General features: G+C 41.9%; 1 protein-coding gene across 1 annotated transcript in view; it reads right to left on the bottom strand.

The window, feature by feature from the left end:
* The window catches only part of rerg (RAS-like, estrogen-regulated, growth inhibitor), a 49,876-nt gene extending 31,939 nt beyond the window's left edge, over positions 1-17,937 (bottom strand). The window contains exons 1-2 of the mRNA XM_008298042.1: positions 17,719-17,937; positions 7,714-7,868 (exon numbers count right to left, since the gene is read on the bottom strand). Coding sequence (XP_008296264.1) covers positions 7,714-7,774 — 61 coding nt within the window. The 5' untranslated portion in view covers positions 7,775-7,868; positions 17,719-17,937. The remainder of the gene's footprint in view (positions 1-7,713; positions 7,869-17,718) is intronic.
* Between the last annotated feature and the right edge of the window lie 3,688 nt (positions 17,938-21,625).

Below are 21,625 nucleotides of genomic sequence, written 5' to 3'. Positions count from 1 at the left end.
GATGCCAAAAGCTTCCAAACATAAACTGCACAAAAAAAAAAAACGTCAAGTTTAGCAAAGTCTTATGTAATGCACTTAAGTACATAAAAGTCACTTAGCGCTCCGTGCAGCACACGAGTCGCGCTGTGAAAGCCACTCTGCAACCTTTTCAGGTCTCTTATCTGAAAGAGTAAAATCTAGCTCGCTGATTAGTGCTCTTGTGCCACCGCATGATGCGCTCAATGAGTCACACCGTATGGCTGCTCGGTATGTCCGGCATGCAGGACGGGGGAACAGCTGCGGGCTCTCCGAGCTGTCAAAGGCTAAAGATGCTGCTGGAATCCCGAGCAGCAGGACGACAAGTCATCCCGTTAATTGCAGACGAGGAGCTGCACACGGCAAAGCAGACGGATGTCAGATCAGCAGCGAGTTATCTGATCGTGCCTTTTATTTCCCCCCAGCAGGCATCACAGGTAGTTGATTTTGGAAGCAGCGGGGGTGCCTTTAGCGGTGATTTGAGTGGAGAGGGTCGGGTGTGCCAGCTGCCAGCAGGAGGCCTGATTTAAAGTGGCTATCCTGAGCTCACAATGTGTCAGAATCGATCCTCCTCCTCATGGAGTCCAACACAGCAGCTGTCTGTCCTGGTTTGTTTGTTTTTGAAGGGTTCCTCCCTCCTGTCTGGCTCCTGTTTATATGTGAACACACTGATCCACGGCCTCTTCCTGGCACTGGAGGTGGTAAACAGTAGTATTTCTGAGGCCACATGTTGGCCGACTCCTTTGTTATTGTTCTGCTTTCTGGCCGACAGACAGGCCAGGAGGAGGCGGAGGGGGAGGAGGAGGAGGAGGCGGTGGTGTGTTCGAGGAGACAAGATTTTCTTTACAAGCCAACGATCTGCACTCCATAAAGTTAATTTCCTAAATAAACTTCCAGACACCTTCTAAAACACACCGTTAATCGTATGTCAGCAGGATTTAGTCCCTGCATGAAAGTTTAACATTAAAGGCTAACATATCCGTGATTACTGGTTTGAAGTACACCTGACAAATGACAGGTACTTAGATTTATTTATTTGTCATTGTGCAAAAATACAATGAAAAACTGTTCAGCAGCTCCTCAGTTAAAAACGTGCAATCAGTCAATAGACAGAATGGAAGTGATGATTAGTGATCAGTGCACATGTGGTGATAGATTTCAGTTAATCAGCGGGGAGGTGGTGGATGATAGAGTTTAAAGCTTTTGGAAAAACCTGCTTTTTAATCTGTTGCCTCTGCATTAGATGGCTCTGTGTCTTTAGCCTGAAGGGAGAACGAACAGGCGGAGTCCAGGCTGGAACTGAAAAGTATATTTTTTAATTAAAGGTCCCATATTGTGCCCTTACATGTCCCCAGAATGTGTTTTTTTTAATTTCTCAGCTCCAAATGCTGCAAAGATGTTTGATTTCACCTCGACTGTGTGACTCGAGTTCTGGTCTAAACTGGCTGTTTAATCTGCTGCTGTCCACGCCCCCCTTCAGGAAGAAGACTCTCTCTGGAGATCAGGACTTTCTGTCACTTTTAACTTCTTCCTTTAAGCGATCGTTTTACATGAAAATATTACAGAATTAGCTCCGTGGCAGCTGAGTAACGTTTGCACTTCCTTGCAAAGTTGGGAGACTTGCTACTTGAGCGTGACCTAAGTTATGACAAAATAAATATCTTTATATCGTAACAGCTTTTACTTCACACCTCCAAATTTATAGCAACTATAAAACACAAAAACAATGGATTTCCACCATTTAAGACCTTTTAAAGCTGCTTTTTAAATAACAAAATGAACAACTCACTGACATATATTGACCTTATAAAGCCAAACGATTTAGTCAACAGATTTTATGATGTCCAAAGAGTATAAACGGAAGTAATTCTGAGTTATATTTTCGTCTACCTTTAGAATCTAATACCTGCTGTCCTTACATTTCCATGTGCACAAATGCGGATATGAGTCACATATTCCACTGTGTTCACCAGCTGGTCTGTCTGCTGGTTGATTCTGAGTGGACAGTGTTCAATGGGTTTTTGTTGAACACGTTGACAAAACCATAAAACTGAGGCCTTAAAGACGTTAAGACTGGAGTTGAACCAAAGACAGTTGCAGATAATTGTCGATAGATGTGCTTTCTCAGTATGTTTTATTTTTTTTCCTGCAGGAATATTAACACTACAATATTTAGCTGATTGCAGGATATTTTAATATTCTAACATATTAATCAGTAAATGCGCCTCAGTTTCATTTCTGCAAACCTTCAACCATGTTGAGGGAGAACACAGCTCAAGGCTCAGGTATTGATTCAGGATCTCTGCAGCTCAAAATCATCCACAGTCATGTCAATAACTAAAACTGAAATAAATATGATTATAGACAGAATATCGTCTTAACTTACTTCCCCACTGACCAAACCACTGGAAAACCTTGCCGGAACTCTCTTTTATGGGATGCTGGTGTGTTTGCAGCAGCGACTAACTCGGATGAATTCATCTTATTTCTGAACTCCAGCCTCCCTCCACCGAGTCAATAAACGGCTGTGAAGCACCAGAACAGCCCCACTTCAGTTAATACACTCTGTGCTCGATGGCTCTGCGGGAGTCCAGGTCAGAGCATCGCTAAGGGCCCAGAGAACCCCCCCAGCGAACGCTCAGACACCCAGCAGGCCTGCAGCTGCTCATTAGGAATCATTACCGCTAAAGAGCAAATGCCCTCAAGACCCGACTAAAACGGGAACTGCTGGCGTCACAGACGGACCGCTGTCCAAAGGCGAGGTGGAAACACTTGTGCAGGAACAACGTGGATTCTGTCTGAAGTCTGGAGCCGTAGCTGTTAGAAAGGAAATGTAATCCTGCAAGTCCAAGAGATACTGGTCGTTTTCTAAGGAGGCTGTCAAACAGGCGAAGACGTGGCAACAACTCTGTTTGTTTTGCATATTTCTTCTCATCAGGGTGGAGTTTTCATTGTCTCTTAAACAGCATCTGTGACAGATGTGAGACAACAAAATGACACACCTCCATTTTAACTGTATTTAAATTATAGCTTGTGATATTCATTTAACTCTCTGAGCACAAAGCATTGTTACTCACTGTAACATTTTTCACTGCAATCTTAAGTCCTGCACCTCTATGGAAACAGAACAACCACGACTAGAAGTATAAAGAACTAAATGTTATAACATACTTGTTAAAGTATAACAAAATGTTCAAGCTAAAACTTTGATTATTCATATCTATATCTTATCTATATACTATTTTACTGCTTACATCTTTAATTTGTTGTCATACTTGTCTTGCTCTGTGTAAACGGGCTGCAGTTCAGCCAAAATTTCTTAAAGTTTTTATCACCTGACTGCTGCTAATCTCAGCTCAATCACTGATAGTTTCATGGTTGCACTAAGAAGACGAATAATCCAACAGTTCTTTCTCTTTTTACAGTGTCTGATAAATGCTGTAATTCTGCTCAATTTTCAGAACCTAGCACGCCTTTTAGAACCCACTGGCAGGTTTTGGGGTTCACGGAGGTAATAATTAAATCTACAAAATGGCCTTAATTTTTTCTAATAGCTCGTTTGGTTCGACAAAATAATCTATTTGCAAAAACACAGAACAGACAGTAAAACAGAAACCCCCTCGTGTTTGAGAGGAAGGATTCTTGCATAATATATCACTTTAATTCTACTATGCAAATGTATTCAGATAGATTAAAACATGTGGTTAGAAATTAGTGTCTTGCTCGAGGACACTGTGATTTAGTTTGTGGATGAGAGATTATTTTAAAACCTCTTCGGCTCAAATGGCTGTAGAGATTCATACACTGTAAAAGTCCATCCATAAAAGGCACAACATGTGAAATCTGGTTAGCATCTCTGTTCTCATCCCTCTTATATTGTGCCTGAAGTGTAATTTACTGCCTGCATCCAGATGTTTGAGGAGAGAACCGATTCATTTGCATTAACTGTGGGTTTGGACGCTCGTTGTCGGATCACCGGGGCTACGTGTGGCGTCAGATGTGAAAACAATGCCTTCCTGTCCTGCCGTCTGTTTCTGTGGATCAGCTTGTCCACGTGAGAGGAGAGGCAGTCGCTGTTGTCGTCGAGGAGAGTTTTTCCGGTGAGCAAATAATGACTTTATCGCCAGAACAAGAGTAGGCGGGAGGCTAGAATATCGACGTCCCTGTTTCACTCGAGGCTCGTCAGTTAATTTTCTCAGTTCTTGCTGCCTTGAGCCAAGATTTCACCTCAGGAGACGCGACTAACTGTGTGGTCTCTGTAAGACTGTGCTCCATTTGATTCGTTCCCTATGCAAACCTTAAGGGAAAGGGATAATCCGTGGGGTTTGTCAGTGGAAGTATGACTATTGATTGGATTTTCGTGAAGTCTCGCACAGACATTCGTGGTCCCCAGAGGATGAAGTCTTCTAACTGGATTTACTTACCACTCACAGGAAGTAAAATGTCTTGGAAACCATTTCAGTTTTTGCCATAAAGTTTAGAATTTATCGTAATTACCTGAACATTTTGGTGATCCTCTTTTGCTTTGCACCAATGACGGGACAGATTTTTCCAACACTGTAGGTTAGAACTAGATGACCATCCAACACCGAGGCCTTGAATGTTTTATGAAAAGCTCTGCCTCTCAGTTGTTGCTTTGCTTATTTTTTTTTGTCTGTTATTCACCTTAGACATAATGCCAACACAACGACTTCTGGCTGATGAGTTGATTAATGACTTTGCTGCAAAACTGCATTTCAAGAAAAGATTAGTTGGTCTGATACGACTAAAGGTTGTACAGAAATCATGCTATCTTCTGATATGTAATTATTATAACAAGCCATATTAATAAAAAATAAAGTATTTGTTACCACTAAATGGAATATAGCCTAAAAAATTAACGTAGACCAACTACAAAAACGCCTTCACATGAAGAGGAGCTTTGAGAACAGACCTTTAATACGAACATCTACACCCCACCTCTAAGGAAGTAACCCATCAGATTTTTATAAAGCATTTATGACTCTCAACATCTCTAAAGATCCCAACAATGCCTCTGGGCTCAATTGTATTTTGTTTTTAGCGCTAATTAGCAGATGCTACCATGCTAAGCTGCACAGATTGACACGATAATCACCAGCATGCAAGCAATGTGATTTTTGTTATTGTGCTGAGGGTTGTTTCTCACAGATTTCTCACAGAATAATAAAAAAATATTTGCCCAGGGTGAAAGCAACTTGCAGCGTTTCTGCAGACTCTGTGGCTCGTCTTCTTCTTCTTGTTCATCGCTTTACTCGTGTCAAGCTGCACACTGTAGCCGTCTGTGGAAATGCTGGATTTAAAAGACCGTTTTATCCAACGCGTTTTATCCACACAGACAAGCTCAGAAAATAGCTTTGAATTGAGGCATAATGGTGAAAAATGGATGTTTTGACCTTCCGCCTCAGGCTTGCTCTGGAATCCCTGAGTGTTACAGAGCAACAGATGGGGCTAAAGTAGCCTGTCGCATGACTTTATACCCGCAGAATGAGATTTCCATTTCATTATTCTATGTATTCTGCAGGAAATAATTGATTTTAAGTATGTTTTAGATTTATTTTGAGATCACTGAGGGGCTGTTTTTAAAGAAAATAAGCAGCGATGTTTGCAGTAAAGCCCGAAATTTCAAGTAAGAACAATAAACTGGAAGCTACAGAGCAGAAAGTCACAGTAAAAAAGAATAAATGACAGTAGTGGTGAAGGATCAGAGCTGACGACTGACAGGTTTTAAAGGGTTGAACTCCTCTAAACGAGGAGAAGATGGGTGAACAGCACGGCTTTTTAGTTCTTGGATTAAAGTTGCAGATTTGAACTCTGCGCTTTCCTGAACAAGACTTCAGGCTTTCATGACGCCGTCAGGGTTCCTGTCATGTTTTACAACCGCGCTGCTTTCAGCTGGAGGTTACGAACTCCTCAGTCATTATAGTGCTCGGCGCAGCACTCGGGTTGACCTCCTCCGACGTTTTAATGGCCTCCTCCAACATGCAAGAGATCCCGAAGCGTGTTTTCTCACATCTGCTACATAGAAGCAAATCTGTCTTGATTCACGGCCAACAGGAAACACATGGTCCATGTTATTGTGGAGAGGACGTGTACAGCGCGCCAGCTGAGGCCGAGCCGCCGCCGCCGCTGCTGCTTTTTCGGAGAAACCGAATGATAATGACTCGACGGACTTATCTGCGGGAGCGGAGGCATTTAGGCCAGACCGAAAACAACCGCCTACTGTAATGTCGACAACGTGAAGAAGCTCAGCGGGAGGAGAATTTATGGTGAACATAAAAACACTGACGGGACGGTGGAGGAAAACACTGGAAAGCACAAGTCGCTGGGAGACGCACAGCGGCGACAGAAACGAGGCAGGAAAAGATGAAAACACGCACAATTTGACAACTGTAGATACTCCGCAATATCGTCGAGACTTTAAGTGTCTGAAATCCAGGGCGTTTTCTTTGCTCCTGTTGCACTTTTACTCACTGTGGGTTCATTTTTCACTGCAACATAAAGTCCAGCACCTCGATGGAAACAGAACAACCATGACTAGACGTACAGAGAACTCCGACATGTCCTTTGTGCAACATAAACCATTATAAAGCCACAAATTTTAAAAGAGAAAAAACGAAATTTGAATTTCTTTCAACCCTTGTTTTTGCAAAAATAGAAGAAACCCAGACTCAACATTTATCTAGATGATCACAGGTGTTACTATAGATAATTTACTACCTGCACTTTTAGTTTACGTCCATACTTGTCTCGTATCTGCATGAATATTTGGATTATCACCGGTTTCTCTTTGGGTTTAACCATCTATTTAACCAACTATAGTCGGGTATCTCGGTTTATTTAATGTTCTGTTAATGAGCTAAACAGCTTTTTTCAGGCGTAAAAAAATGACTTAAAACCAACACACTGATCGAGCCACTGCAGGAAACCTTTAAAAGCAGTAAAATAAAGAAAAAGAAAAGAAAATCAAGTTAATGATGTTTGAAACCAGATTTGACTGGATGTGATTGATTGAGCCGCTGCAGAAAACATCGAAAATTTGCAAAGTGAAGCTCAGATTTCAGTTTCTGAAGAAGTCCAAGTTACGGATGCTTAAAACTGTTCCTCTGAAGGCCTCTAAAGGCTTCCCAGTTGTGCCAAGGAGAGCAGAATTTTGTGCTTTTTACAGAATGTTGTTCAGGTAGACTGTTTATTTTTGGTAAATCCTTTAATGACGAAGTTAGAATAAAGTGATTTTGATGAAATATCATGATTATTAAGCTTAGATTTGGTTAAGTTTCACGGCTGAACGGCACATCGCGTAAGTAGTTTGAGGACCGTCAACGAGAATTTAATATTTTCTCTGATAAATGGTGTCATTTTGACAGTTTTGTAAAATCCATTTCAAACTCGCTGGTAGGTTTGGAGGTTCAGAAGTTAAATATGCAGCCGGCAGTTCAACCGAGTTCAGCTGAAAAGTCCCTAAATTTTTGTCACGTGCCTTTTGGTCGCAGCAGAGTCACTGATGGTCTCTTAGTTGTACTGATTGCAGGTAAAGTCATTCAGAACACCAAAATTGGTAGAACACTCACAGTCTCACAATCAAACCTTCTCCCGGTTCCTAATCAAAGTGTAAATGAACAGAAAGTCCAGGACATTTTTGACAACACTTGACAAACACACAAACAAAGTGCAGTTTACCTGACTTGCCCACCCCCGCTCTGCCAAAGACGGCCAGCTTCACCTCCGGGCTTTTGGCCATGACGGCAGCTGCGACCAGCGAAGCTCGGCGAGCCAATCAGGGAGCTCCGAGGTCAGCCGAACATCCTCTCGCCAGCGCAGGAGGAAATCGGCGTCTGAGGAGACACACAGCGATGCATTTTCAGTGTTGGATGCTGCAGGACATTTCAGCTGCGCCCGCACATACAGGACGTACAGGATTTTCCTTTTTGCAAGAGATATTTCTTGAATCTACTTTTAGCTCGACAACAGATGTTTCTTCCACCGCCGTTTGAGAGTCATAGAAATGTTTCAGTGTCCTTCAGGTAGCACGTGTCAAACTCTAACTGACTGCACTGAAAAGATCAGGAAACCCACAGAGAAATATAACAGTTTGGGTTAATAAAGTACAGTTGTGCAGAGCAAAGGCCTTTAAATCAATAGTAACTGTGACCATGCAACCTTGTGCTGCAAGTGTCTAGACATAACCATGAAGTACAATACCAAGCTAGACCTGTGCTATCAGTTATTTCAGATACTTTGATATTTCCTCATGATGCTGACAAAACTCTCTTTATATGTCGTAGTGTGTCTGACTTAAAGCTCCCATATTGTGCAAGTTTTCAACAAATGAATCAAAGTCTAACACGTCCTCACAAAGATGGTTCAATTCACCATGACTATATAACTCCTGGTTTCAGTGTCTGTAGCTTTAAATGCAGCTGAGGTGGAGCTGTGTACGCCCCCTTCAGGAAGAAAACTCTCCCTGCAGCAGCTGATACAGATGTGAAAGCCCAGGGATTTCTATCGCTTCTAGCTCATGTGTTAGTTGAGTTTGTCAAATGACGTTTTGGTTGTAAAATTAGTAGTTAAGCTGTGGAGCAGCAGCTTGGAAATGAGTCTGGAGTGACCGCTGTTTAACATCCTAATAGACTGCAGTCACTTTTTCATAAATTAGATAAACAGCTTTATGGAGGATTTTAAAATGCAGTATGTGTGAGCACAGAGAGCAGGAGAGAAGCTAACGGACGTAAACATCAGCTGACTTTGGGTTGAAGTGAAGCAAAACAGGCAGCATGAAAACACAGTTAACCCACCCAGTCCTTGTTTATTTCATTTCTATCATCTCTGAGTGTCGCTCAGTTGATCCAAAGCTCTCACCTGTAGGCGTACAGTCAACGCTAATGGGAACGTTTGCTAAAAACTGAGGATTTTCCTATTGTTGTGGCGACAGTAGCTTCAAAAACAAAAGTAGTGCACTGGATCTTCAGTTCCTCTGATGCTGGGAGTGCATGAAGACTCTTGTGTTCACTCTTGCAGCCAACAGCAGCACATTTGGTGAGTTTTGCTCATAGCTGAGACATTTTAGAGTTAGCAGCTGTAGAAAGTAAATAAACCTGTAAGACTCTGAATAAAATTCTGCCTGACTTGTAAAGCTGGGGGCTTGCTGAGTTGAGTGGGAGCTGGAGAAACGGCAGCAAGAAGCATCTTCATAATCTCTCAGCATCTATTTTATACCTCCAAGTTTTTGGTTTTCATTATATGAGGCCGCTATCTTTTCAAGAGGGAGCACATAAATGTGATTTCTAGGACGCAGGCCTGAATAGACAACATGGGAGAAGTCTGTGTCTGTAGCTAAGAGATGATTGGTCTATTTTCATCAAACCGGGCCCAAATTCTGGACACAAGCAATTTTCTATTTTTTTTTTTTCAATTTTGGTATGCTGGCACTGCATGGCTCAGTCTGACAAAGAGACGGAGCACAATGAGGCCATTGTTCATCAGTGGATGACAGTAAGACGACTGAGGGGGGCTTCAGTAGCAGCCAATCAAATAAATTCCTCCGTCTCTCAGTGCTGCAAGCTTCATTTTAAATATACATATATATTTAAAACCGTTTATGGTACTGGCTACTTTTCTCTGCTTCTATTGTAAGGCAATACAGGGAAAAAAAAGCCGTCTGATTTGAGTAATTTCCCTTTAAATATGGCACCATATCAGCTTTTCACTTCATTGAAAGTCCCTGCTGCCTGTCCATAACAAGTATACTTTAAACTTTTAATGCTATCACTGTTATTATTCTGTTTTGTAATCAATGGATGACGGATCCATTTACGTGCTTTGTTTGGAGTATGATGCAGAACTCAAACCTGCCTTAAAAGTAAATTAATTTCAAGGTTAGTTGTCGACGCTTTCTTTCAGGATGACAGTTGTTTCTGTGAAGCTCCTGCTTTAAAAAAAAAGATTAATGACAGAAACTGCTGTTAATTAAAAGTTTCTCAATAGACTGCTGTTATAAACGGGCAAATGGTCTGAAAACTGATAATTTTGTGATTTTTTTGTCATCTTGTGGCACCACTTTGAAGACAATCAAGCATATTTTAGTGTTGTTTCTGGCTACAGTGATGGATAGGAACCTTCACAGAAACATTTCCTCTCAGATCAAACACTCACTCTTCCCTTGCAGCTGCTGTTGTTGTCTGACTACAGAGATTTAATCAGCAGAAGGTGACGAACCTCACACACCTCTGACTGTCCGTCCTCGGGGGAGAACAGATCCAAAGACGACGAATCGATAAAACAACAAACTGAGAGGTATGTAGGACCGAGACAGCGGCGTCGGTCCATTTTCGGGAGTTGTTGACTTCCCTTTTTAAACGGGAGTTTTCATGCACCTGCATGAAAACTGTGAAAGGAAGACGAAGAGAGCAGAAGACGGAGAGAGCTCTGGAGTGTAGAGGAAAGCACACAGAGAGCTGAAATCATCCGCTCAAAGAGAAAACACAACTGCAGCCCGATTAAACAGCCAAGCACAAGTCTGTTTAATAAGAAAACAGCCCTCTGTGAAGCTATCTCGCCTGGTAATTGACTCTAAACTTCTGGCCTGAACACACTCTTGTTTTTCTGCTGGCTTCGGCTCCGACACAAAACAAGCAGACGCCGATGACAGTCTAATTGAAATCTATATCTTTGTTGACTCCAGAGGAATCCTGGGACAGACTGGCTGGAGGTCAGTTCATTTCCAATTAACAGCATTGCCGACGGAGATGATACAACAACAAACAGCGGCCCGACGGGGGGACATGTGTTTATAGAGGGGTCACAGTTCAGAAGCCCTGCAGCTTGTGGACGAGCGGCTGAAGATGAATTCTCATTTTCCGCAAACTGAGCTGCAGAACAACGTGACACACAAGGATCCTGACTTGAATACAGCAGAGATGCACATCAATCTGAGCCAGTGTGCAGACATCTGCAGTGCTAACCAGAAGCCAAAGTGTTGTTATCATGCAGCTGTGAGAGTAAAACATTTTTACTGTGTGTTACACTGCAGAGCTGCTGCTTGACAATCACAGGGCATTGCTCAAGAAAGAAGGGTTGGACTGCACACATACATCAATTTCTCCAAAAGAAGTAATTTTTAAAAAATGTATGTTTATGTCCTCATGACGTTATGCTGTACAGACGGCATTTTTTTTAATCACTCACAATATTAAAAAAAAGAGCCAGATTCTGAAAAAATGTAAAATACTCTGCACCTTTACGAAACCAAGAATCCTTTACTGAGTCCAACAGTCACATGATAGACATTTAAGGACTTTATCAGCTGAACTGCAGTCTTTGTAGAAGTGCCGGTGTTTTCCTAGTGCTGCTAACACCTGTGGACACTCGTAAAAATCTTGTACATATTGATTCTTGTTTTTTTCATATCAGTAGACATAAAAAAACGTAATGTATAATTTACGTCCTTGTAAATATGTCTTGCTGCGGAGAAGATATACGTCTGAGTTCTCTTTGGCATCTAGTCCTGGTTGTGCTGCTTCCATGGAGGTGCAGGACTTTATGTTGCAGTGAAAATGGTAATTATGCATAAATTTAAGTCTTTAAACTGGTTAAATGGGTGCGTTATATAAAACCTTACACTCTTATGGTTGTCATGACCAGAAAAACTAGCTACAGAGACCAAAACTGCTTTGTGTGCTTGGCTGGAAACATGTTTATTTCTGCTGCGAAGTTGAACATTTCACCACGGAGCTCTATGAGGGTTGGAGGCAGTCTCTAGTGGACACTCAAGGAACTGCAGTTTTTGGCATTTCTATGTTGGCTTCGAATTTCTGGAGTTTGCTGCTTGATGGAAACTCATGTAGCTGTTGAAAGATAACAGTAATCCCTAACCTAAACTGTATCGAGCTACACGCTGTAATGAAGCACCAAATAAGCGATTGTAGGCGACACAGAAACATTTTTGCTAATCAAGACGGCTCATTAATATCCTGCTGGAGGCTGTGGGCCTGCAGCTGTTGTGTACGTTGAATCAAATAGAAAAAATCTCTTTGCTCATCTCTCTCTGAAACGAGACGAAGCACATAAAAACTGGAGAAAACTGAAAACAGATCACAGGTTCGGCACACGCTGCCCAGTTAAATAAAAGCTGAAAAATGGGTTTCGGGTGTGTGTGTGTGTGTGTCGGCGCCAGAAACATGTTTGCCAACTTCACACTGGTTGAAGTTATGAGGTGGCAGACTTCCAGTTTTTCTGCTCCTTCATTCCAGACACACACTTATCCGCACAAACACACTCGGGAGTTTAACCTTTTCCCTTTAGCACCAACACACACTTGCCCATACATGGCATCGCTGCGTGGCTCGAGTGGAGGTCCATCATCCGTCTACGTTTCTCGCTCAGGAGGGGTCATCGTGGCAGCCGGCGACGTCTTTAAATATTTGTTTTTTGTCGTTATTAATGTGGACTCCGCCAACCAGACAGTCAAAACAGCGAAAGACATCGTAGCCATGGTGGAATAACATTTGGTTCTGTCCAACCAGTTTGAGGTGTTTGGGGATCTGAGGATGAACTTGCTGCTCTGCTACACGAGATAGTGATTCCTCGGTTTGGTTTGATCTTTAAGTTCTCCAGCACCCAAAGAGTCACATTTAAACAGCTAATCTGGCTCAGTCTAAGTCAAGCTGCAAAGCTCATGAAAGCATCTATTATCTTGTCTTGTTTTGGGTTTTTTCTTGTTCCTGTCACATTTTATTCACTGTGGGCTCATTTTTTACCGCAATATAAAACCCTGCACCTCTATGGAAACCGCACAACCATGGCTAGACGTAGAGAGAACGCTTTAACAATGCCGTTAAACACAGCCTGCAGTTCTGCCGAAAAGCCCCTGAATTTTTGTCATGTCTTCGCAGCTTAGTCACCAGTGGTTTCTTAGTTATGCTGTTTAGTGCATCATTTTCTATTTGTTATAATCTCTAGCTTGTTGAAATGGTTCATTAAACGACATGGCGAGAATGAAGTGATTCTGATGTTAGCTTTGATCTGATAAATGGTGCAATTTTGGAGATTTATTTTTTTAAAGATAACATGCCTTTAAAAATATCCACAGGTGTTTTCATACCAAACACAGTCTGCAGTTCAGCCAAAAAGTCCCTGAATTTTTGTCATGTGACTGCTGCAGCTCAGTCTTTAATGGTTTGATGATTTTGCTGAAGAACACAGAATTCTTTGTTGTTGTTTTTCTACAGAATTTAGTTTGTGCAAACTGTTTGTTTTGGTACATTTTAAATTAGACATGTAGGATCAAGTGATCTTGATGGAATATCATGATTTTAAAGTTTCCTGATCTGATTAGTTTAAGGACTGTCGGAAAGTTGAACATCCTATGATTCCTTCTGTTTCTACAGTTTCTGCCTCTGATTTTTTATTTTTTTTAAAGCGTAATTTTGGCAATTGTTGAAATTCTCTTTAAGGACAACAAACCTTTCACACCTGCTGGCAAGTTTTGGGGTTCAGAGGGTTAAACTTGAACAATCAATGACTCATTTTCAACAATTAATATGAACAAGCTGGTTTTGTTGCCGTTACAGAGAGCCAGGCTTTCCCTCAGTCTTGATGCTAAGCTAAGCTAAGCTAAGCTAAGCTACCCAGGTGCTTGTTTCGTCCATAGACACAACAGTGGTATCAATCTTTTTTATCAACGTCTAACTCTGAAGAACACAAACATGCACACTTGTCAAATCATTCTATTCACATCTGCATTTTAAAGGTTTTGACAATTTACAGTTTGTCCGATGGCGTCCTTTAGACTCGCTCCACGATGCTGAATCTAAACCTGACAAAGATGTTGTCTTTTAAAACATTTATTCACCTCAATCAAACTGTAACTACACGAGTTTAGAGACATGCATTACAAGCATATTTTCTTTTCACTGCGCACTTGTTTGCAGAGGAAAAAATAGATATTTTCACATTTTTCTCAATGCTCAGCACTTTTCTTTTTAGCATTTGCAGAGACAACAACAAGCGTAAACCGCAGCAGCAGCATCCCGCCTAATAGGAGGGAAACTCTGGAGCAGCTTGTAAACACAATATGAATGGAATCAGTTCTTGTTTGTTTTGGTGTCTTCTTCCCACGTTTACCTTTCCTCTCTATCTGCTTTACATCTCACACATATCGCCGCTCGTACGCCGCTGCAGCGATCCCTCGCTCTCCCACGCAGCAGCTGCAGGGAATCACCGGAGACGAGGAAGACTCGACGCGCAGCAGTGTTTCCTCGTTCTCCCGCTCATTTTGCCGTTTACGGCCTCCGCCCACTCCACCCAGCATCCCGAGCACACGCCTCAGTCCTGCCGTGAAGTCTCTGGATCGAGGCGGCCGCTAAACTCAACACATGTGGAGCTTTTCCACTTGAGAACAGGCAGCAGCTTCTATCAACACACTGCCGAGACGAAAACAAATAAAAACGCTGCTCCGGCATCAATCAGAGGCCAAAATAATAACATACAACATGGCTGCGGGATCAGACGGAGACAAAACCAACTCCGCTCCAAGACAAACACCACAGCAGCAGACGGTCATTGATCATTATCAGCTTTATCTCGGCTGCAGACACCGACCCGTCGGGACAAGTTTAGCCGAGCTTAGCACCAGACGTGGAATCACTTGGTTCTTCTGATGGGCATTTACGTGTCCTGTCTTGCTGGGTAGCCGGCTAGCAAAACGCAGAATGTAAATACGGCCTCTTGTTTTGTTTTATTCTGTTGTTTTTCAGACGAATTCACAGAAAAAAAGTGTCTCCGTGAAGCTGTTGGACGACACATGACTGCTTCTGAAATCACAATCAAACCGATATCGAGCTGCTCATCTGACTTTAGGTATGAAAACAAGAATGATTTGATCTGATATTTATGTTTTGATGAACTGTATGAATGCAGAACAGGAGGATGAAGTTTCAAAACCTGTCAACAAATCAACAGAACCGGTATCTAAACATTTAATTTTATATTTGTCAAACTGTGTTATTGTATAATAGAGAAGAACTGGGTGCCTGCTTTTCGTCACTACTCCTTTAAATTGACTTTTACTTCAAAGCCTATAAAAGAGGCAAAAGATAAACAGTAAAGTTAGAGGACAGTACAGTAACATTGCATTACATCACAGTCTGACACTAAACCTGTTTTGCTTTCGGGGAACAAAAAACACTTTTAGCCCGACACAGACGAGATTGACGGACCTGATGGCCTCTGCTGCAGCATCCATAACTCTTCCCCTTCACTCGTGGACCTCTGCTCCACAGGGAATCCGTCCAAACTGTCAAACGAGGCACGTGCGTGTTTTTTTTTCCACCGTGTGCCCAGCTGGCTTTCGCGTCGTTCATACCCTGAGAAACGAATCTGGGTGGTGGTGCTGTGGCTGAGCGAGATTACAGACTTCAGAGCTCCAAACCATGGGAGGAGACCTGCCGCACCGCAGGCTATAGAAAGACGGCAAACCGCAGGGCCTGTCATCAAAATACATACGGCGAAATAGTAGCGCTGCCTCAGCAGGGAGACGACTGGGAAAGAGATTTGTACAATGCCCTGCTCCAGCAGGACAGCTGGATGGTATGTCTGTCAACTGAAAGTCTAAAAAAAAAAAGCTAAATTTCCTGTAAATCTCAAAAACGACACAAATAAAAATGTACTGAAATAGTGATTAGTTACAGTAGATGGTGTTTTTTAGCTCATCAGATGGCTTTCATAGTGCATGAGGGTATACAATAGAAGGGAGGAGACCCCTTGGAGATAACACTCAAAGATAAAACTCCAGGTAATTTCATTATTTCCAAGTTGAGGAGAGTAATTCCTCTAATCATCTGTCAAAAACAAACACTGTAGAGAGGTTGTATTGGACACAGAGGCCTGAAAGTAGAAACTCAATGCAAACAAAACAGCACAGCTCTGATTTCCAATCAACTGCCTGAACTTGGCTCCAAAATAAGCTGAGAACACAAGAACTTGTTTCACTTCAGACTTATAAGCTGTGTCTGTCTGCATGCCTGCATCATGGCCTCACACAGCAAACAGCTAAAAATCCATTGCAGAGGTAATCGGGAGCTACTGAACAGCCCATAGTGCCACTAATCAGGACTGCAGTGGTCGTCTTTCTACAATGACAACTTGCACAATCTAGCCCTGACAGACAAATGATAAGCTGCTTCAGACCTTGGCACAGATCTAATCAATAGTAATCAGATATCTGTTTTTTTGTTTGGACGCCATACAAGAAAAAAAAGCCCTTGACTGCTGTCGGGGGCGAAACTACAACATCAAGCTATGCTAAATTAAACAAAAAGCAGCCAGATTAATATTGGGGGCTCATTGTTTGATCGAATGACACCAAGATCAGATCAGATGAGGTCCAGCATGTTTGTACCACAGTGGATGCCTGGTCCTGACAGTGAAGCACGGAGGTGGAAGTATCATGACACGAGGCTGAATGAGTGCAGGAGATGACATTTATAGATGGCGTCATATCTATCTGCGGATATACCAAAAACACTGGCCTCCCGTTCTGCAGAAGCTTATCGGAAGACGAATATTTCAGCTGGATAACGATCACGCAAGATAAATAACGTGAAGGTCGCTGAATGATGCATTGTAAACAAACGAGCTTTGTTTACATTCAGTTGCCCACTCATGTAAACATCACTCAGCACCACAGGGTGCCTTTAAATTAAAAGAATAAAGTGTTTGTAATGTAAAACGACCACTTCCAGAGCAGTAAGCTACCATGTATACTACATTATGTATGTATTATATGCATTAAGCAGCACTTAGAGTTGCAGCAGCTGTTTACTGTTAGTTAATTGATAAAAATGTGGCTTATTTTTTAAGTTACTGTTGAGCAGCATGAACTGAAAGTAGCTCTGCTGTAGTACAGTAACTTCAGTTATTTAGTGAGCAGTTGCACCTCATTGGAAGCCAAATTCCTGATTCTTGAAACCTAAATGTTGTCTTAGGGTTGCTGTAATTCGCTCTACATGTTCAGCAGTCTTACAGCTCCTCCATCATCTCCTGGTGCGGATTTAAACTCAACAACCAGGAGAGAACAACCAGCGTTTCTGCTGCGATTCCGCCCGTGACCTTCCTCAGGACCCCTCCGAGTCCTTCGGCCTCCAGCTTGGCAGCACCTGAGTGGGTTTGTGCCGGCTGACCCTAAATCCCATTGAGATGTGGGCTGTTATGCAACGCTGGGAGCTGCTCCTGAATGCCAATTACGTCCCTGGAACCCAGGAAGGGGAAGGTGGAGGGAGATCCAGCCGGATGAAACTGCATATTCATGAGAATTACACCCGAGATTCGCTGCTATTTTCACACTTTTATCTTGAATTTGGTCCAATTTAATATCTGACATGACTCACTGGGAGGATGGGTCCAACTTCTAAATTGGGTTTCTCACTTTTATAATAAGAGATTTTATTAAGAGCCTCAGATATTGAGCACCAGCTAGATCATTTAAAGTCATTCCTGGAACATTTCAGTGCTGTAGAAATATTATTTCTTCCCTGCCTGATCTCAGAGGACACACAGAGTATGTCATGACCTTAGTTAAAGGTCTCACTCTGCTAAATCACACCTCAGAGCTGCTGGCCTGAGCAGCTCCACACCTCAGCGTTGCAGCAACGACTCCTGAAGGGAGAAAATCACCGGCAGAAGACTCACCGATGACGGCTGAACGCAGGAAAGATCCCCCGGTGGAGAGATCAGGTGGAGAGGAATGAGGGGGAACAAAGTTGGCAGGTCCGCTGGCTGGGAAAACGATGACCTTCTGGGATGCAGATGCGTCGCACCGCTGGATGGAGGATCCGCAGCTGGACGTGCAGGCGGCGACTGGACCGACGGATCCTGTCCGGGCTCACCGAGCAGCAGCTCCGACTGGGATGAATGAATCCTGAAGGCGGAGGGTCAGCGGGAATATACGGAGCGGAGCTGCTGGAGTTCCCGACACTCTGCTGCCTCTGACCGGCTCCTGCTGCTGCTGCTGCATGCCGCTGCATGAGGCACCGAGGGCGGACAGTGACCCCTAGTGGCGGAACGTGGCAACACAGGCGCCGAGCTCATAAAGGAGTATTCCGTCCATTTGAACATCACTTCATTTAATTGTCAGCTATTAAATTGTATGTCACTGTTATGTTTCTCTTGAAAAATGTACTAATCTTTTACATATTTTTCCTGCTTTACAAAAATATAACTAATATATCATAAAGTCATAGAGAAAAAAAAAATCTTAAATCTTAATGTGATCCGTATAAAAACAAGCCAAAACTGATTTTTTTTTTTTTTAATAGAATTGCACTATTTTCACAGATTTAAATGAACAAAAAATTGCAGATATCTGTAAAATTATCTATATGGAGAATTTTACAAAAATGGTTTTAAAAACTAGCTATTTTACAGAGTTCCAGGTTTTGGTAAAATACAGGTAATATCTGAAAGAAATCACAATGCTTGACTGTAAAATGACATTTTTACTGTATTTAGCAGCAAAAAATAAAGAAATCATTACTTTACAGGTATTTGCCATTAAAGAAAAAAATATTCATATTAGAATTAAAAATTGTGCAATATTTTTTAGGCTGTTATTTTACAGACTTTTTTGTTAAATTACAGATGTGATTCAGTAAAACCACAAGAAATTGTAATAATTTACATGCAAATGTAAAACAACAACAAGGCCAAAACTATTGTTCTTTTATGGTGTGACCATAAAACTACTTTTGTTTTTTTGTATTTAAATCAGCTAGAAATATTATTTTTTAACAGATATTTGCTGTTATTTTAAGTAGTTTTCACAGTTTTTTAAAAGTATTATACTGTATTGTAAAAGAAAAATTCTGCCACCCTTGCTGCCAGACTTTGTCTTAAGAAACAAAAAAAGTTGCAGCGTGTGTTGATCAGGACTGTGACCAACCTAATTATATATATATATATACATTACACAAACATTATTTTGATTTCAGATATTGTACTAGGGGGCCTCTGATGCAGACATTAACCCTCTTAACCTCAAGCAGTTCCTGTTTATTTTTACTCACTGTCGCTCATTTTTCATTGCAATATAAAGTCTCCCAACTGTTTCTCAACTGAATGTCATGTCACAGAAAAGGAGTGCTGGAAACCTAAAAAAAAAAAAGAATCTCTTTAAAATCTGACCATCCGTTCTGTTTTTACAGTTTCTGGCTCTGATACATGGTGTGATTGTGCTGATTTTTTTTTAAGGTAATGTGTGGTGCTGGCTGTGAGGACAAAACCTGGATGGTTTTCTTGGGCAGCTTATCGAGGTGTGTTTGAAAAGTCTATCTACTATTGGAAAAACAACAAAATGCTTATAATCAGACCCATGAATAACTTTTTCTGAGGCATTTCAATGACACCAACTCATGAGGCACCTTGGTGTCGCCAGCAGAGGGTGCTGTTTCCTACATATTACACCAGGAGGGAACTTTGACCATGACACCTGTTAGTGTAGCAGAGCAACAACACTGAGACATGAATTATTTATCTGAACACAAAGCATGATAATGTTCTACAACAAGAGGAGGACACATGTCAGTCATCGAGTTTCTGTCTGAATGGCCCAGTACTACAGCCTTTTTGTTGTTTTAATGCTAATCTGCATCACAAAGTAGATTATTTTGTTCATGAACCACAGTCCAGACTCTAAATATCTAAACAAATATACATTTTTAGTCCTTCAGACGTCACACGGCTGTAAGTGTAACAGACCCAGTGTCGTTTAGAGGATAGGTCTGATCAGATTCAGCCCAATGCATTGAAACTCCTCAGATGGCATTTCATCATTCACCAGACCAATGGTTCCCAACATACAGCCAAAACAACTGAAGAGCTTTCCAAAGTGAAGAGTCGGAAAAGCCCCAACTGGCCTCAATCATCTGATCTCTTCCTGATTAAGCTGCATTCCACTTTTGAAGGTCAGACTAAAGGCGGAGACCCACAATGAGCAACGAGTCTGAAGTAAAGGCCTTGAACTGTCACCAGAGGAGATACAAAGGGTGTTGAAGACTTCAGGAGGTCAATGACTGATGATTTAGTTTGAGACAGGAAACCCCATTTTGGCTGTTTGTATCCACGTTCTCAGTCTTTTGGTGGTTAACCAGAACTGCTGACTGTAGGTGAGGGTTGGAACATAGACCGCCTGGTCCAGTGTAGCAACAAGGTGTTTTCCTTGTGACTATCTCTTGTGAACAAGATCTCAAGATACCTGAACTCCTTTAAATGGGGCAGCAACTTTCCCTCAACCCAAAAGTGAACAACCACCAGTTTCTGGCAGAGAACCTCAACTGGTGCTGACTCTCATCCTGGCTGCCAAATGGCCCAGTGATGAATCCAACAGTCATCCACAAAAAGCAAAGGCAAGACTTAGAGATCCTCAAACCAGACCTCAAACCTGTCAATGAATGTGACAAACAGTATCGGATACAAACTCTGCTGAAAAGGGGGAAGCAACTCGCCTTTGTGTTTAGCTTAGCTTAGCATAAAGGCTGGAAATGGGAGCAACAACTAGCCATTGTGGTTAGCTTAGCTTAGCATAAAGGCTGGAAAGGGGGGAAACAGCTAAACTTTGTGTTAAGCTAAGCTTAGCTTAGCATAAAGGCTGAACATGGAAGTTAAAGCTAGCTATTGTGGTTAGCCTAGATTATCTTAGCATTAAAGCTGGAAATGGGAGCAACACCTAGCTTTTGGGGTTAGCTTAGCTTAGCTTAGCATAAAGGCTGGAAAGGGTAAAACAGCTAAACGTTGTGTTAAGCTTAGCTTAGCATAAAGGCTGAACATGGAAGTTAAAGGTAGCTATTGTGGTTAGCCTAGATTATCTTAGCATTAAAGCTGGAAATGGGAGCAACACCTAGCTTTTGGGGTTAGGTTAGGTTAGCTTAGCATAAAGGCTGGAAAGGGGGGAAACAGCTTGCCTGCTTCTTTCTTAAACTCATTAATTAACATTGAATATATTGTGTTTTTAATCTGTAGAAAGTTTTTGCAATGTTTGTCACATTTATGCTAATTGTATCCCTGTGTTTACAGTCTTTATGCTAAGCTAGGCTAAGCTAAGCCTTTAAACCCCATTACTGTGAGCACAAACACTGCAAAGTTCCCTCAGATCTTTATTGATGGCTGTCGGAGTCACTTATTGTGTTGTCGCTGCCCAGTGATGTGTTGCTGTTGGTGTTTTGGCAGCTCTGGAGGTTGGAGCTGATGCAGCAGCTCCTCCTCTTGTCCTCTGGTTGACCCCACCTCATGTAACCCCAGTAGAAGAAGAAGTGGGAGTCCCCCTCCTTCATCCTGCTGCCTCAGACAAACTACAAACATGTGAAGCTGCAGGAGTGAACTGCAAAGACAGCCACCACTGCTTTCACAGTAAAACCAAGTTTGTGGAGGAAGTTTTGACATCGACACATATTTTATTGTGACAGTATACTATTTATGAAGTTGAACATAATGAACAGTGATACAAGGGCAAAGAAAACATGTACCATCAACAAAAGATAACATAAATGTGCAGACATAATCCTAGAAACAGAGAATAAATGATCAGATAAATAAGAAAATGATG

Source organism: Stegastes partitus, unplaced genomic scaffold (genome assembly GCF_000690725.1).
Source record: "Stegastes partitus isolate 25-593 unplaced genomic scaffold, Stegastes_partitus-1.0.2 Scaffold1274, whole genome shotgun sequence".
Taxonomy (NCBI): Eukaryota; Metazoa; Chordata; class Actinopteri; family Pomacentridae; genus Stegastes; species Stegastes partitus.
Note: the sequence above shows the minus strand (reverse complement) of the source record. Positions and strands in the feature narration are given on the sequence as shown.